The sequence below is a fragment of the Cupressus sempervirens genome, chromosome 2 (assembly GCF_028749045.1).
Source record: "Cupressus sempervirens isolate cs-2001-9-10 chromosome 2, ASM2874904v1, whole genome shotgun sequence".
Taxonomy (NCBI): domain Eukaryota; kingdom Viridiplantae; phylum Streptophyta; class Pinopsida; order Cupressales; family Cupressaceae; genus Cupressus; species Cupressus sempervirens.
The window spans coordinates 448637092-448653854 of record NC_143119.1 but is presented as its reverse complement, the minus strand read 5'-3'; the positions used below and the strand labels follow the sequence as shown (position 1 = coordinate 448653854).

Below are 16763 nucleotides of genomic sequence, written 5' to 3'. Positions count from 1 at the left end.
TTCATCTTTGTTGCCATCAATGCCAAAGGGGAAGATTGTTGGAAGATTGGGGATATTCTTATGAAGGACTACTACTATGATGATATGTTACATTCATGACTGAGTTTTTCATTGATGTCAACATAGCATGTTTGATGTCTACAAAGCAAGTTTTTTGTGGTATCTGACTGAAGAACAACATAAAGATCAAGTTGGTATAGACGACTAGTTGAGCATGATAACAAACCGAGTTTATGGGAGATACTTATGAGTATCTGGTATATGTAGTTAATGTTGGAAGCATAAAGGACAAGCCTAGAAGTTACGTAAGTTTTGGTGATGTCTATTCTGAGATAGAGTTTACAGAGGCATGTTTTGGTAAACTTGTTATATCTCTTAGCAGAGTTGATATCTTGAGGATTTGTAATATCCTCCCCTGATTTGAACTTTGACTTGTAGAAATTTAACTTAAGGAATATTGTCAAACACTTTGTATGCAAACTCATAAAGCTGATTTCCTCAATAAATTGCTTTCCAATGAGTAGATTTACGAACAACTACGAAGTGACATTAAAATGCATAATACACATCATAACATTTTCACAAACACTTGGCACACATTCAACAATATATGAAAAATTTGGAAACTCTTTCAATCTGCTGATAAAGGGTGATTTTTAAATGTAGATGTGCACTTATAGCTGCCTTAAAGGCTACAACAACTATTCAAACTTGTATTCAACAATTATTATGCAAAGTATCAAAATTTGACAGAAGAAACTTGGAATTAGTTGACGTAGTATTTTGCAGATGTAGTCGGCAGCCCTCCAAACTTCTAATCAGCCGGAAAAACAAGTAAACTTGATACCAACACTGTTCACGCCATACTGTAGCAAAATACTGTTCATGCCGACTGTAGCAAAATACTGTTCATGCGGCACTATAGCAATAACTAACTTCAGATCTGCATCTCAAACCCTTGTAAATTTCTTTATGCGAACACCTCAAATGAAACCCAGTGTATTTCCTGAAGTGAAAACACCCTTGATCCTGCTGATTGTGTCTTCCAACAATGAAGAGAATGCTAGCAAAGAGGGATTCTGTCCTCCAAGCCCGATAATCAGATATCCAACAACATAACATTAATCTTCATCCAAGCATACAAAAAAGAAAGCTCTTCCATTTCTTTTATAGTGTTCTCACAAGAGCTCAATCCTTCATTTTCTTAATGTGGGATAAAACATAACTCCCTTTATGTACCTTATGTCTCCAATGTGTTATAAAAATAAAGGGAACTCTTTTAATTTAAATATTTCCCACAAACTATAGTCTATGCATTAATAAAGTTAAATATTTAAATTTAACTTTATAAAATGGCTTTATCAATGCATAACAAATCTTATCAATGATAAATAAGTTTTCCTGTCGATTTTAAACAATTACCATCGACATACCACTATGACTGAATGTCCGGCCATGTCCAAGATGACTTACTATAAATAGTAAGTATGCCCAAAGTTGCCCCAGAACCCCTCAGAAAGACCTGCAACTGAAACTGTCTAGGCCAAATGGCCTCTAAGCCCCTTTAATATCCTAGTTAGCCTACGGGACTGTGGGAAAATAGGCTAACGACAACATCATGCTATGAATGCTAGAAAGGGGACATTATAGGATTGAGGTTGAGGACATGTTGAGGATGACATGGCTAAGCTCACTCATCATAATATTGAATGTATGAAAAGTTATCCAAGTTGCAAGGTGAAAGATTAAAGTTATCGCTAAGTGTAACATGTTCTTAATGTGGTCCTATAATAATTAATTGAGAAGGTCTAACAACTGACTCAAGGAATTATTTTATGAACTTGGTATAAAGGAATGACATTTTCCTTTATCATGGTATGAGAAGATGTGATTGAAGGAATAAAATGTGAATTGATGATAATCAATAGAGAGTGTGAAATGCAAAGTTGAGTAGAGAAGTGCAGAAGTGAAGGAAACTTCGTTCTCGAGGATTTGCTGAGTGATCCAAGGTTTGGTATTTGGATATGAGGTTCATGACTTGGTCTACAAGGTCTGATAGTGATTGGTTTGATTAACAGGATAGAGGAAAGAACAAAGGAAAGAAGAAGATAAAAATAAATTACTTGTTTGAATAGTGAGCTCTTCTTGTAGTTGAAATTGCATGTTTGGGTAGCGGGCTCTTCTTGCATACATTATACCACAATTCCTAATAGGGTTGGATTCTCCTAACAAGGATTCAAAGTCTCCTAATAGGGACTCATTACACTAAATTTTGTAATAGACTCCTAATAGGGTCCATCCTCTAACAAGAAATATTTATAATAGTACATCATCTTGTGGGGATCATTCCCACTGGGGTTTTCCCTCTAATCAAGGATTTCCTTAGTCAACATATCTAGTGTAATTGTCTATGTGCACTTTATTATGGTTGTTGTTTACTTTGGTTGAATGGTTAAGTTTGTTTAACGAAGTTAAATGTTTTGATTTTTGGACAACTGATCCCCCCCCCCCCCCTCCCCCCCAATCTTAGTTATCTTGGTGGACTATTTTTTCTAAAAACCTTTTCCTATGTGCACATAAAGATTGGAGTTATCATGTTAAAGTTTGAGTCCTTTTTACATTGCTGGTAGAGTTGTGTTTTTTAGTTTTTGGGAGCCTATTGTGGGCAATGTAACTAATTTTGCACAATGAGTTAGAGGCTTAAAATTTTAGGGATTGAAGAGAGCCTAGAGTAATATCTATGATCCAAGGACCAAGTCCTAATTCATCATTTTTTGGGAAATATGGCCATTTTTCTAACACATTAATTTTTTTTCAGTTTCACGACGAGTTTCTATGCATGACTTTCAGGATGGATGCACAGTTATCCTTGAGGAATCAAAATTTTTGCACTTAAGGGGTTGCAGAGGACCTAAATTACTACCTTTAGTTCAAAGCACAAGTTCTAATTGAATCAGAGCTAGGAGATATCACGATTTTTCTTGGGTATCAAATTTTAGACAGTTTCTGCATGAAACATGTGGAGTTTTTGTCTTGTGCAATTTCGTATGAGGAAATGTGATCTTGTTAAGAGAGGGAAATGTTATTGCGTCATGTGTGGACCTAAATTTAATTTGGCATTTAGTTTTGTTCATGTTTGTTATATTTTTGGTTTATTCTTCCAAGGTGGACCTATATTGTGATTAAATGCTTGACTAGCCAACTTGTGGCTTAATTGGCTATTTAAGGAGGGCTTGGGTAGTGTCTTAAGAATTGAGAAGGAGAATGAAATTTAGATTAGAGTGGGAGATGGAGAGCAAAGATTCAAGTTGGAATCTGGAATAGTGAATTTGGAGAAGAGCTAGTGGCTACAGTTTAGAAACAAGGAGGTTACTTGGTGGCTTGCGAGCACAAGTTGAGATCTTGGAGGTTTCTACAAAATTGCTGTTGTGTTATAGATCTAGGCTAGCTAGGAATTGAGTTGGATCTTGAAGGATTATTGTAATTGTTTTGTATTTGGCCATAATCGGGAAGACCTTATAGTTGGACACATTGATTGTAATTAGTTATTTTATGAATAAAGAGTTCTGAATTTGGTACCAAATCTTGAATTATTGTTTATATTATCATGTGTGGTTATTTGCTGGGGGTTAGGAGATCTCCTTTAGGGATTCTCCTGCCTTGCATTGGGTCAATATGTTCAAATACTACAAAGATAGAGTTGAAAAGAAACTGGTAAACACTTTAAATATTTGAGATCTGATAGGGTTGGAGAGTTTATGTCCATTGAATTCACTGACTTTTGTGTTAGGCATAGAATTAAGAGACAATTGTCATCATCAAGGACACCATTGTTAGGATTAATGAGACATAAATAACAATTACATGAAAATATAACCAATATCAAAAAATAATAAATCACATAAAAGAGAACACAAGACACAAAGATTTACCATAGCTCACCCAATCCGTGGGCTACATCCACCAAACAATGAGTCCAATATTCTTATTATCTAGTGATTACAACCTAGTTATAATCCATAATCCTTTATAGCTCAATACCACCACAAGAAGATACAATCCCATCATACATTATGAAATCCCTAACCCTAAGCCATTTTATACAAGCTTTTTTCTTCCTACAAATTTAGAACTGGACTAAGTCACCTAATAGAAAAATAGCAGCCAATGACTTTTACAATAGTCAAGTTGGTCAATCTTTCAGAGGCTCTTCCCCAGGACTCCAAGAGGGGTACTTCCCCTTGACCCCATCTTGGGGGTGTTGCCTTCAAACCTTCATAGTAAAATATGGGGGGAAATCATGCCAAATTTATTGGGCAAAAAATTAACCTTGTTTTACATTTCTTAATTGTATTTGAATATAGCACACTTAATTTGGTGCTTAAATTTTTCCTTGTTTTTCATTTCCTATCTGTTAGTAGATTACACCACACTTCAATTTGGGATTAAGAATTGATCAATCTATCTAACATGTTTGGTATACTTGTACAATTTATTGTAGAAGCCCCATTTTTCATTTTATTTAGAAAAGCCCACCTGGGGACTTCATCACCTCAAGGAGTGTAACATTAAAGTGATAAATACCTTTGGCAACTATAAAAATAGAGCTCTATATGAACCATAGTATTATAGTTCAACTATTTTGGTCACTAATAGTCTATAGGATAGATAAACAAGCCTAAGGAGTTGTCATAGATGATGAGAGGCTTAAATGTCTCACCCTTGAATCTTTTTAGGTCAAGTGCTACTGATCTTACTGGAAACCTTATGTTAGATGGCATTCTTTTTTGTTAGAACATTGCAATATGTTTAGAGCAAGGGAGGGAAGGATCTAGACCAATATATTCACCTATTTTTCCTAGGAGGTTGAGTCAATAAAAGAGAAATCTTCTTTGGAAAACTCTAACAAAAGGAAAAAATGGGTGCACTCTAAGGTGTAACAGAGATTTTTTAGCTAACAAAATTCCAAGTTGTGGGTTTGATGCAGCAGGTAGGGTGAAAGCTATTCAAAACACAATAAGAGTTACAAACTTAAGAGGTTTAGGCACTTGGGCCTATCAACAACCTAGAATGCTTCAAAGGCTTATCCTAACAAGACTATCTTCAAGGCTCCTAAATGAAGGCTTTTTGTTTTATAGGCTTTAAATCAAATGAATTCTAGGTTCCAAAGTTCCAAATTCAGTCTATATACCCCAATTCACACAACTCTTTCTTAAACTATTCCAAAAGCCCAATGCCCTACCCATTAACCTTGCTGCATACTTGGAATGTAAATAATTCTACCTTTTCTCAAGACACTTGGCAATATAATAATATTTTCAGATACCCTTTACAGAGTTTAATAACATATCCAAAACTTTCATACAGTTGCTTTGGACCAATACCCTTGTTCTTGACTGATGCCCTGTTTCAATGCATAAAATTAGCTAATTTTTCAAAGGAACTACAAGACAAAGTCCTCCTAATGACTCCAACTCCTAGACAGTACTCAGTTATATCTTGAAATGGTCAAATCTCGAAGGAATTAGACTCCAGTACCCTGCAAATGCAAAACCCCCAAATTTGTTTTTAAAACCCTTACTCCTTAGGGCCTTCTCAAAATCCGGTCTCCACACAACCCTGCACTCAATTGGTAATCAAATCACCTTCTATCCAACATGCTAATACGCTTTCAAACATAAAACATGCTCCTTGTTCGACCAAAACAACCACTGCTATACCCGATCCACCATTTTCACTGTTTTTCCCTCACTATTACTGCTATCCCACGAATTTTCATATGCAATGTTAGTACTCCATAATACAAGTTAGTAATAGTCATTCCATGAATTAGGCCTTATGTTGTTCATGGAATGACTCCCATTTATCATAAGCTCTGCTGTAACAACAAGTTTAAATAAAGGAACTCCTGATAAATAAATCAGCAAACCGGCGCAACAGGAAACATCAATACCATATAAACTACATCAAATAGCCACTTCAATAGATAAAGAACTCTTAACAAATCATATGGGACTCCAATTCAATCGATACCAACTTCCAAAGCGAAAAGGATGCAGAATTAAGAGTTTTTCTTATTGCCCACTGTTTGCAAAGCCGTACACACCAGTTTTCCAATACCTTCTCTGTCCCGTAACATAGATCTTTTGCTATTAAAAAGACTCCACTATAACTCCTGAAACTAATCCAACTAACTCTTAGTGTTGAGTTGAATGTTTAAGTTTAAAACTATAATAAACTACACTTCCCTCTTATTCTTAACTCGCTGTTACATATTCAAATATTTGAATTTCAAAAAAACTATAAAAGGCTTTGTTTGAATATATAATTCCTTTCCTAAAGACTTAACTCCCACACTAGCCTATTCTAGACTTCCTCAACATAATTTAAGACTCTAAACTCAATTTATTGAATTCCACTAAACCCACTAATTTTGGATTTCTTATCATTATTAAACTCTCTAAACTTCCAATATTCCAATTTAACCCAAGGACTCTATTGGTCCCCCTTACAAAGCAAAATTTGATCCATTTAGGACTTTTAACCATTTCTAGGAATCAAAAGCTATTATAGGCTTCAGTACTTCCCAATTGATTTGAAAACCTCGTTTATGTATTTCATCCCTCTGATTTGCTTTGGATGACTTTGAGGCCTTCTTTATCTTTGACTTTGAACCAAATGCTTGAGGTGCTCCTGCACAAGGGTTGAGATATTGCAATGAAGTCTTTTCCTTAAGATAAGATTGTTTTCAAATGTCATTTTTGTGATAAAACCCATGAAAATTTTGGGGCTTGAAAAAGTCCTTAAACATACACTAAGTGTAATAGTCCAAAAACTAGATCAACTATTGTATTATTTCATGTGTGGGATCTTTATGTTTGTAAAATTGATTGGTAATCAAACATTCAAGAATAGGAAAACATAATTAACATTTCCAACTGTGCATCTATTTTCTAATTTGCATGTATAGTACCTAGAAATATTTCATTGCAAGTGCATTATTCGACCATGCACCCAACTACAAAATAACAAAATCATTTTAGTATGTTATGCATCTACTATTTTTTGAGTTGTAATTAAAAATCTTACAATGCAATCACTTTCTAATATGTCTATCGAGTACATTATTACTTAGATTTGTTAATTGTCTCTATCACCTCAAATCTTTCTCGTTCTTTCCCCCTCTATCTCTATCTTCCTATAGATCTATCTTCATTTCTATTTATGTGTCATTATCTCCAACTCTCTCTCATCCAATCTCTCTCTCTCTCTCTCCCCCCTCCCCCCCGCCGAATCAATAATTTTATTTCTATCCATATATATCTCTTCCTTCATCCCCTATCTCTATCTCATTCCCTATCCACATGTCTTTCTATATATCTCTCTATAAATTATCTCTCTCATGAGATGGAGAGAGTAGAGAAAGAAAGTTGCATGAAGGGATAGTTATTGAGAGTTATGAAAAATAAAATAGACAGGAAAGGAGGGAGAGAGTGGTGTAGAGACAAGTCTAGTTTACTGGGAGAGACAATGAGGTAGATGAAGTAGTTATGAAGAGGTAGGAATATGAACTTAAATCTTGATAGGGATAGAAGGAAGGAGTCATTAAGAGATAGGTACAAATATATTTATAAAGAGATGCATAAAGAGGGATAAAAAGAGGGGGAGAGACCAAGGGTGGAGAGAAGTGATCTAGGCTTACATCTTTGGGTGGGATGGGGAGAGAGATAATGGTTTATAAAAGTTTATTATTCTCATTGGAAAATGACTAAACCTTTTATTATAATTATGAATTTAAATATTTCAAGTGTTTTAAGAAGATTATTACAAAATAGACTATGGAAAAGGGGCTTTGGATGAAAAATTGCAAGCATTTAATGTTTAAAACGTGAAGGATGAACTAAAATTAATTATAATATTGAAACACCTTCTATTACATTATGAGAACTTTGAACCACCTTTCCAATGCCATTAAAAGATCAAAATGTTCATTAAAAAGCAAAAGTTATGCCTCTTTTACTAAAATGTGTTCATTCATTTATTTTCAAATAGATATCTGATTGGAACATATGTCCAATTTCTCTGACATATATTCCCCCCTAACCCCTTTCCTCAAGATTGTTATGGGATTTGGCTTGGGGATGCCAAACCTGGCAAGTCAACCCCAAAAACATGTTTATGGGATTTCCCCATATTTTAAGACTTTGATCATGTAGTTGGTGACTTTTTAGTTGATTAAAAAGGGGTTTATTAAGGAGATTTTCATCTTTTCACTAATATAAATTTGCCTACTTTTGATTTAAATAAATAAATATTATTAATTTTTAAATTAGATTACATCTAGTGCCTCAATTGGTATGCTGATTAGAAAACATCTATAACTTTAAAAAACGAGTCTTCTACTTTTGTGTAAAAAATATTATCATTTGATTGTGGTTAGGGTAGACATGCACCTATTTTTTATCCCTTTCATAATTTTTTGATATATTACATTGAAATTACAAAATTTTAGGTCAAAAACATTACTTTTGTTTTCAAAAAAAAAGTGGGTTAGAAACTAGATAAAATGTATCATGGATTCTATTCTTACATATTTTATATACAATGTTGATAGCTTAGTGGTTTTTTTTATGCAAAGTTGTCTAAGTTCATTTTTCTAATATTCATTGCCATTGGAGGGCCTACTTTGGCCCACCATGATCGTACACATACCCTCCTTGATGCTTCCATCCACTTGCCACAATAAGTTTTATGATGATATAATACTTAAAAAAGAACAAGTCCTCATCACCATCATCTTCTCCATCTACCCATATCATCCTCATTTTTTACTCAACTCTATGACAATTAATATGGCCATTGATTTACCATATCCCTATCCATACACCATTCATGCATCATCATCTATTTCATCTACTTATAGCCTTTTCCTTTATCTTTTCTTTCGAGAACACAAGTGTGTTCTCCTGACCCGCATGCTCTCTTAAGGGGGCATCATCATGCTAACCTGTCATGTATCATTATCCCCTTTGCATGACATCATGCTTCGAGTCCTTATCCCCTTCCTACCCATCATTGTTTAATCTTGTTTGAAACAAAGTGATAAAACACATTATCTTAAATGGGGGCAAAATGTAAACACGATATGATGAACTACATTGTTTTAATCTTAGTATTTTTTTCTAAAATCAATCTCGTGTATGTGCAATTACTTATGTATAAAGAAATAATGTAAGTACTTGAAAGGAAAAGCATAATGTTGATTTCCTTGCCAAAAAGTTCATAAGTTCAATGTATCAAATGAAAGTGAAATTAATGAAAATAATATTAAGAATTTTTTTTTAAAAAAATTATTTAATCATGTTTTTACTTTCATTCTATAATTTTGTTTACTTTGTTAATGTAAGTGTCAAATGCTACTTTCCTTAATAGAACATGGAAAATAAATTATTTGAAAAATATATCATTAAACATGCCAATTCATCTTTTCAATTTAACCAATCATATTAAACTATTATAACAGTCAATATTTACAAATGTTTTAATTAGTTAGTAACTATTATATCTTCCAATTAATTAAAACAAAATATTTTTCTTAACTCATGTGAATATTGATTTATTCTAATTTTAGAATATAAATTTCTAAATCAAATAATTGAAGGAAAATGATTTTGTGAATTAGGATTTACTAAATACTATGACACGACATGGGCCTAGATTCCAAAATTTTCTACTCTCCATTATTATTATTAACTTTATTTCCGATCCCATCAATTTATGCGTGTTTAGGTGACCTCACAATAAATTAATAATAGTGATTGAGATACATAAACCAAATAATTGCCTCCAATAAATAGGGGAAGAGAATCCGTGGTTGTACATATGTACATATGAGAATGATTTAGTAAATCAATACCACATAGATAAAACATAAAAAAATCCAAACAAATAGGTAGAGATACTATTATTTCAAGGAATACATACTATTTTCTAAATAAATATTATTATACATTAGGCAAAGAATATAAAAATGTTGGTGACTATGCATGTGAGAAGAACGGATATAATTGATTAAATTGTGACAATTTTTTATTACTATTAAATTGTGACAATTTAGTATAAAATCTTATTATGCATATGTTTATAAAAGTTTTGACCAAGTTTTTGGCATCTAAATGTTGCTTAATTCAAATCTCCCACAATGTCAATAAAATCGTTTTGGGGATTTACATATTTGTTTAATAAATTTATTTGAAATGTTATTTATTATAATAAAGAAAAATCATTGAACTATTCAAATAGTAGATATTATTTAATTTAATTGTTGATTTAAAATAGTTAAATGTTGTCAAATGAGAATATTTATTGTTTGTATGCATATATTAATATGTTTAAAGTTTGATGGTTAAGTTGTCGTTAAAGTTTAAATTCATTAAGATGTTATTGTTAAATGTTTATACTAGAGATGAGACCATCTTAATGATATATAATTCCTCACCCAAAATAATTTGTTTTTGAATTAAAAGTAGCCAAAATTAGAAGGTTGACCCTTAAAAAATCAAATTGGTGAACTACCAGCAGATTACCAACAACCAACCCCCTACCACTTAAAATACAAAAAACATAGTTCGGAAACTTAAAAAGTATCAACAAGCATACGTACTGCTTGTAATAAATTTGAAAAAGTTACGAAAATATAAACACAAAGGCATAAAAGCCTTAAACCCAAAATAATTTGTTATTCCTAGGTTAACTTTGTGTATCTACAATTCTTATTCCATATGTCAAAATATATCATTTTTTTCAATGAACCTCTGTTGGTGAGTGAAGAGCTTTAAGCTAACCTTTTGGCTTTTCCACATTTACAAAGCTCTATGTAGAGCTTGTAGAGTGTGAAGTGGTCTAAAATTGTCATTTTAAAACATTCCCTCGGAACCCCTTATGTTCAACCACCAATAGTGGTTCACCAAAAAAAAAGTACTTTTTTGCACAAATGGACTAATCAATAAAGAAAGCCAAAAATGATAAACTATTAGTACACATGTTGTCTTCCCTATTGAAAATCAAGAATAAGCTAACAAACCATACCTATGCAGTGATACAAAGACATAATTAAACATGTTATATCCATATCTATGCAATAATACAGGAACATAATTAAAGATGTTGTATCTACATGTAAATATTGCTATAACAAGAAAAAAAAACATTCAATAACTATAATACACTAATAGACACTAAAACTTTGTTCAACATTCATAATCATAAAATAAGATTCAAAACATTGATAGGAAAAACAAACCTATTCGAAAAATTCTTAAAAATTCAAACCACAATCACAAGTACATGGTGTATAGAAGGCCAATATTTACAACATAATTGAACATTTAATATTCAAATAAGATTACTTAATTACATTAATGTCATATATGACACAACTAATTCTCAAGCACTTTACTACAGAAAACCATGTGTGATCATTTTACACTTGTTTTAGAGTTTGATTCCCATGTTGTGGGCATGTGGAGAGCTTTATAACAAACAAAGTTTCAGCCCTTAATGGCGACTCCCCTGGCAGGTAGTGGGGTTTTATCCAAAGAAGAGCCAAGACCAGTTCGAGAAGTTAGGTTTGAATGCGATGGTGTGCGGGGCATTTTCTCTCTCTCTTTCTCAGCGTAGGCAGAGGCGTGAACTCCCAAGGCAGCTCTGCCAGATGGGTCAAGATTGTTCGACCATGCTGCGTCCCACTCCACCGCTTTCGCTGTGCTACACGCCACGCTTGGCCCCCCCGGCACTGTCAACCTCGCCGCATTCTGCCCATTCATCAAATCCATCCAACATTCAGTGTTTATTCCATCAAACAACTCTTTACCCCTCTTCCAAAAGATTTTTCTACTTGTATGATCTAACCCACAAGATTATTTCAAGATTGATTATACTCAGACTTGACTGAAATTGGTTTAATATAATAATTTCCATGGGATTGTATTGGTTTAATCAAATGGGATTGTGATATTGTTAATGAAATCACCTCCATGCACTGATTCACAACTTAAGATCAAAACAGCTTACCCCTCACCCATAAAGAATTGTATCCACATGTTTTGCACAGCAAAGAGGAATTGAAAACCTACCTGAGGGAAAAATCTTTCAAAAATCATCCTGTAGTAGAAAGCCTCCTTCGTGTTGGGGGTGTTGTGAGGAAACACATACTTGGCGTTGGCCAGCATCATATCTGAAACCTGAAAATTGCAAGGAAAAAAGAAAGAAGTTATAATATGTTCGGAACATCCACATCTAACTTGAGGCTTCACGGAGAATGAGTAATAAAAGGAACATACATGCTCTGCCGCGTGTGCTTTCAGACCATCAATCCAACTGTACCCAACCCCATCGCTGAATTGCTCCTTCTGTCTGTACAGGATATGCTGCAACATCACAACCAGAATGATGTTATATTTGACATCAGGGATCCCTTGGTTTTGAATTGGGTATGTAAGAAGAGGATAAGAATGGAGGAATGTAGTCAAACCTGAGGTAGATAAGGATTTTCCTTATCATCAAATGCCCTTCGCATTATCCACTTTTCAATCCTCCCTTCCTCAGGGCGCACCTGTTACACAATTCTCAATATAATCAGCAACACTGAAATTTTCTCTGCCTATTTTAACACTCTATTAACATTTTTGGGCCTGCAGATAATGGCAGACATTTTACCATTTTCCACTCGGGATCGATGTCCATTGCAACATTGATAAAATCCTTGTCCAGAAACGGTACACGAGCCTCCAAACCCCACGCAGATGTGGATTTGTTAGCCCTCAAGCAGTCATACATGTGCAGAGCTTTTATCTGCGTTCCCAATTGGACAACAAATTAAACAGCTGTTTTTGAGTATTTCCTTTCTCAAATGAGGATTTCCCAGAAAATTTAGCTAATCGATTTGACAGCATGAATGTCTATCTAGATTGGAATTTCTTCGCTTAAGAGGCAAAGAAAGAGGGTCTGTGGCATTAAGATGTGATTACCTTGTGACAGGTTTCCTCGTGCAATTCTTTCTTGTTAGGAGCCTTGTGGAAATACAGATATCCTCCGAAAATTTCATCTGAACCTTCGCCAGAGAGAACCATCTTGACTCCGAGAGACTTGATCTTTCGTGACATTAAGAACATGGGTGTGCTTGCTCTTATGGTTGTCACGTCATATGTTTCCACATGATAGATTACATCCTCAAGTGCATCTATGCCATCCTGTGTCATTCCAGGGTACATCCATAAACATTAGCCATGAAACTCTCCACCTTAATATCCCTCGCCTTCATGTATTTTACTGGTGATATACACGAGTGAAACACGCACCTGAACTGTGAAGTGAAATTCATGATGGAGGGTCCCAAGATAATTTGCAACCTCTCTTGCGGCAGCCAGATCTGGGGAGCCCTGTTTTTGTGTGAAGGGGAAAAGAGGATTAGTAGAATGCAAGGTTGAATAAAGGGAATTCAAACATAAATTGACGAAAGACAGTGACCTCTAATCCAACACAGAAAGAGTGTAGTTGTGCTCCCCAAAGTTTGGCGGCATTAGTGCCGGCCAAATGGCGAGCGGCAACTGCAGCGACCAACGAGGAGTCCAAACCCCCTGAGAGAAGTACTCCGAAAGGAACATCAGTCATCAGTCTTTTTATCACTGCCTGTTATCCCCATTCATTCAAACACAACTATGTTAGTTTCCTTCGTATTTTTCTCATTCCCAATTTAGTTTAGAATTTACAGAGCATAAGAAGCATGCTTCATACTTTCTCAAATGCCCTTCTTAAAACCAAAGGATCATATGGAGTGGATGGTATATTTTCCGAGAACCATACTGGGTTATACCATCTGCGCAAACCTCCTGCAATAATCGCACAAATCAGAGTTTAAATGCAATTGCTACAATCAGTTTCTCATTTCACTGTACCTCTTTCATTAATGGGCTAAGAACCAATCTGAAGCAGAAATGGACAAAATTTGCATCTAGTATTTGTTTTATTAGTTCATATTTGGGATGAAAGAAAAATTAAACATAATTCAAAAGTATTAATTACGGAAGGATTTTCTATGGGATGAAAGAAAAATAAAACATAATTCAAAAGTATTAATTACAGAAGGATTTTCTATATGTGAAATTGAAAGGTTATGACAGATCTTTTAATGATCAATTCTTATGATTAAGGTCTTTCAAAACTTGAAATTTCTAATTAATAAATAGATTTTTTAAATCTGTTTGTCAAATTACATATTCAGAATGAACCCACTAGAAATCAAGTTATCTCAGACTAAACAACCAAATAAACTGTAAGTTATATGAAGACAGTAATAAAAATTAAACTAAATATACCTTTAATCAAATTATATAGACAAAAAATTTCAAACCCCAGATGAAACAGGTCTATACCCCTCACTTAACTCTTAGCTCAAGAATTTTCAACATTGAAACATGCTTCTATATTGAATAAAAAGATTATAATTTAAAGTCTCTTTAAATACAAGGTCCCAACATGATAAGGAGTGAAACAGAACAAATACCTGAATTTAAGAGGAGGGACACGTCTCAGTTAGAAATGACTAAACCATAAAGATTGTGCTATGGTATTAATAAAACAAAGAAAGGGTCTTATAGATGAAATCATTACGATAAAGGGCAGTTATCTTTTTCACGGAGTATGCAAATAAAGCGCAATGTAAGGTGAAGTTGTCAGTATATGAGGGGTACCCCAAATCCGCCGTATACCTTGTTTGCTGGAGTAAACATGGCCAGGAGGAAATGCCTCAAAACGTTCACAGTCATCGTTCAAAGCTTTCATTTCTGACGCAAACCACACAGATCCTGCAGTCAATCACAAGAACAATATCAGTAAAGCAAAATTTGCTCAACAATTGTGCCAAAAAAAGCAGAGCGGAGTGGTGTGAGGTGTGTACCATCAAGTCCCCATCCGATATAGAGAGAAGTAATTCCAATGGCATCTCGAGCAGCAAGGAAGCTGCCATCCCGCGTGTCCAGCAGAACGATGGAGAACATTCCATCCAACATGTTGACGAACTCCTCGCCATGCTCCTCGTAAAGATGTGCGATCACCTCACAGTCACTTCCAGTCCGAAACTTGTGAGATTTCAGCCCACGCCTCAGCTCTTCGTGATTGTAGATTTCTCCGTTCACCTATACTCACAAACAATAAATATCAATTATGCTTTTTGACCCAACTCGTGCAAAAACCAGACCAGTCATGGGTTTAGATCCAAAACATACAAATGAATTCACAGGAGGTTTCAGTTAAAAGAAAGATTTTGAATCAAACTGTGATTTGTGTTTTCAAAAAGGACAAAAATTACAGTTAAAGGAAGAAATTAAGCTTCGAAAAGCAAGTCAAATTTTGACTATTTAACACTTTTGCTCTAAGAATCAAGTCTTAGTGTGTGATGTTTAAGCCGTTCTTAAAACGGACCCCCCAGAAAAAACCTGCAATTTTTCTCTAAGAAAAATCACAGTTTGATTCAAAATCTTTCAATTACAGCTGAAACTGAAATGTTTCCTTAAAAATAGGAAAAATTACAGTTCAATTCCTGAAACCTTATGAAGATGGCAAGGGACTTACGGCGACGACTATAGTTTTATCTTCGTTGAAGAGAGGTTGATCACCAGAAGCAGGGTCTATAATGGCCAATCTCTGGTGAGCAACGAAGGCATTTTTATTCTGATACAGTCCACTCCAATCGGGGCCTCTGTGCCTCAGCCTGCACAAAAACCAAAACAAAAATTCAGTTAACTTCCCCACCAAAACTCTTCAATGGGCCCCTGCTACCTACCTCAAATTTCATCGTTTCATCGCGTCCCAAGAATAAAAAAATACGCTGTCTTATCTGTAATGGATATGTCGTGTGGGGTATTGCCTACCACATTTCCAAACTACTTGGACGAGTAAAGTTAAAGACGGGACAAAAATTTGGCAGTTTTCGAAGCTTAGAATTGAGTGGGAAGCAGATAAAGCTGCAATTAACTTTGTAATTTGCGTTGAGAAATATAAATCTTTGGTTGGTCTAATTTATGGCTGGTTTTTAACTTTTTAGTACATGGGATGATCACGAACTAGCACTACTAACAAAGGCGTATAGCCAGCAGAATTTGAACTAACGCCATTTCTTTGAAAACTGTAATTTCTACACCTTTTTCTATGAGATAGAAGAGATAAACAAGAAACCCATGGAAAAGAAATGTATCAAAGTTTGCGACATGATTCATTTAGACATGAAAAACATTAAAATGAAATTAGGAGAAGTTTGAAAAATGAAGATGAGAAAAGTAGGAGAAGGGTGTGAAAGTTAGTGATTATACCTGCGGGAGAGTTCCAAAACTCGGACACGCTTGGCGTGGGAGGCGTCAGAAGACCCAAACAGAGCAAGGATTCCACACATGGTGATACCTAGATAGAATAAACCAGGCAATGAATGTGAATGTGAATGTGAACGTGAACGTGATGTAGGGAGAGGAGGAGGGAGAGGCGAGGCATTTATAGGAGAAAATGTGGGAGAGGGATGGATAATGGTCGGTGTCCGCTATCATAGCAATCCTCACGAAACGAAAGTGGTGACGCGGCGGGACGACTACTGCGTTTCTTCTCGTGGGTTACGTTCTCGAGTTTCCAGCGCACCTTCCTTGTCACTTTCCTCGTCTAAATCAACCAAACTTATCAATTCAATTCCTCTAATTTATTAAGAATCTTCTCATGGG

General features: G+C 34.8%; 1 protein-coding gene across 1 annotated transcript; it reads right to left on the bottom strand.

Annotated features, from left to right (window-relative positions):
* Nucleotides 1–11367: 11367 nt before the first annotated feature.
* LOC149572988 (asparagine synthetase [glutamine-hydrolyzing] 1-like) lies at nt 11368–16513 on the bottom strand. Its single transcript, XM_089814132.1, has 13 exons — nt 16368–16513; nt 15631–15769; nt 14957–15194; nt 14769–14864; nt 13795–13889; nt 13528–13689; nt 13359–13439; nt 13029–13250; nt 12718–12852; nt 12533–12613; nt 12342–12428; nt 12135–12242; nt 11368–11813 (listed from the first exon to the last, which is right to left on the bottom strand). Exons 1-13 carry the CDS (start codon nt 16445–16447, stop codon nt 11550–11552), a joined length of 1788 nt encoding a protein of 595 aa, XP_089670258.1. The 5' UTR covers nt 16448–16513; the 3' UTR covers nt 11368–11549.
* Between the last annotated feature and the right edge of the window lie 250 nt (nt 16514–16763).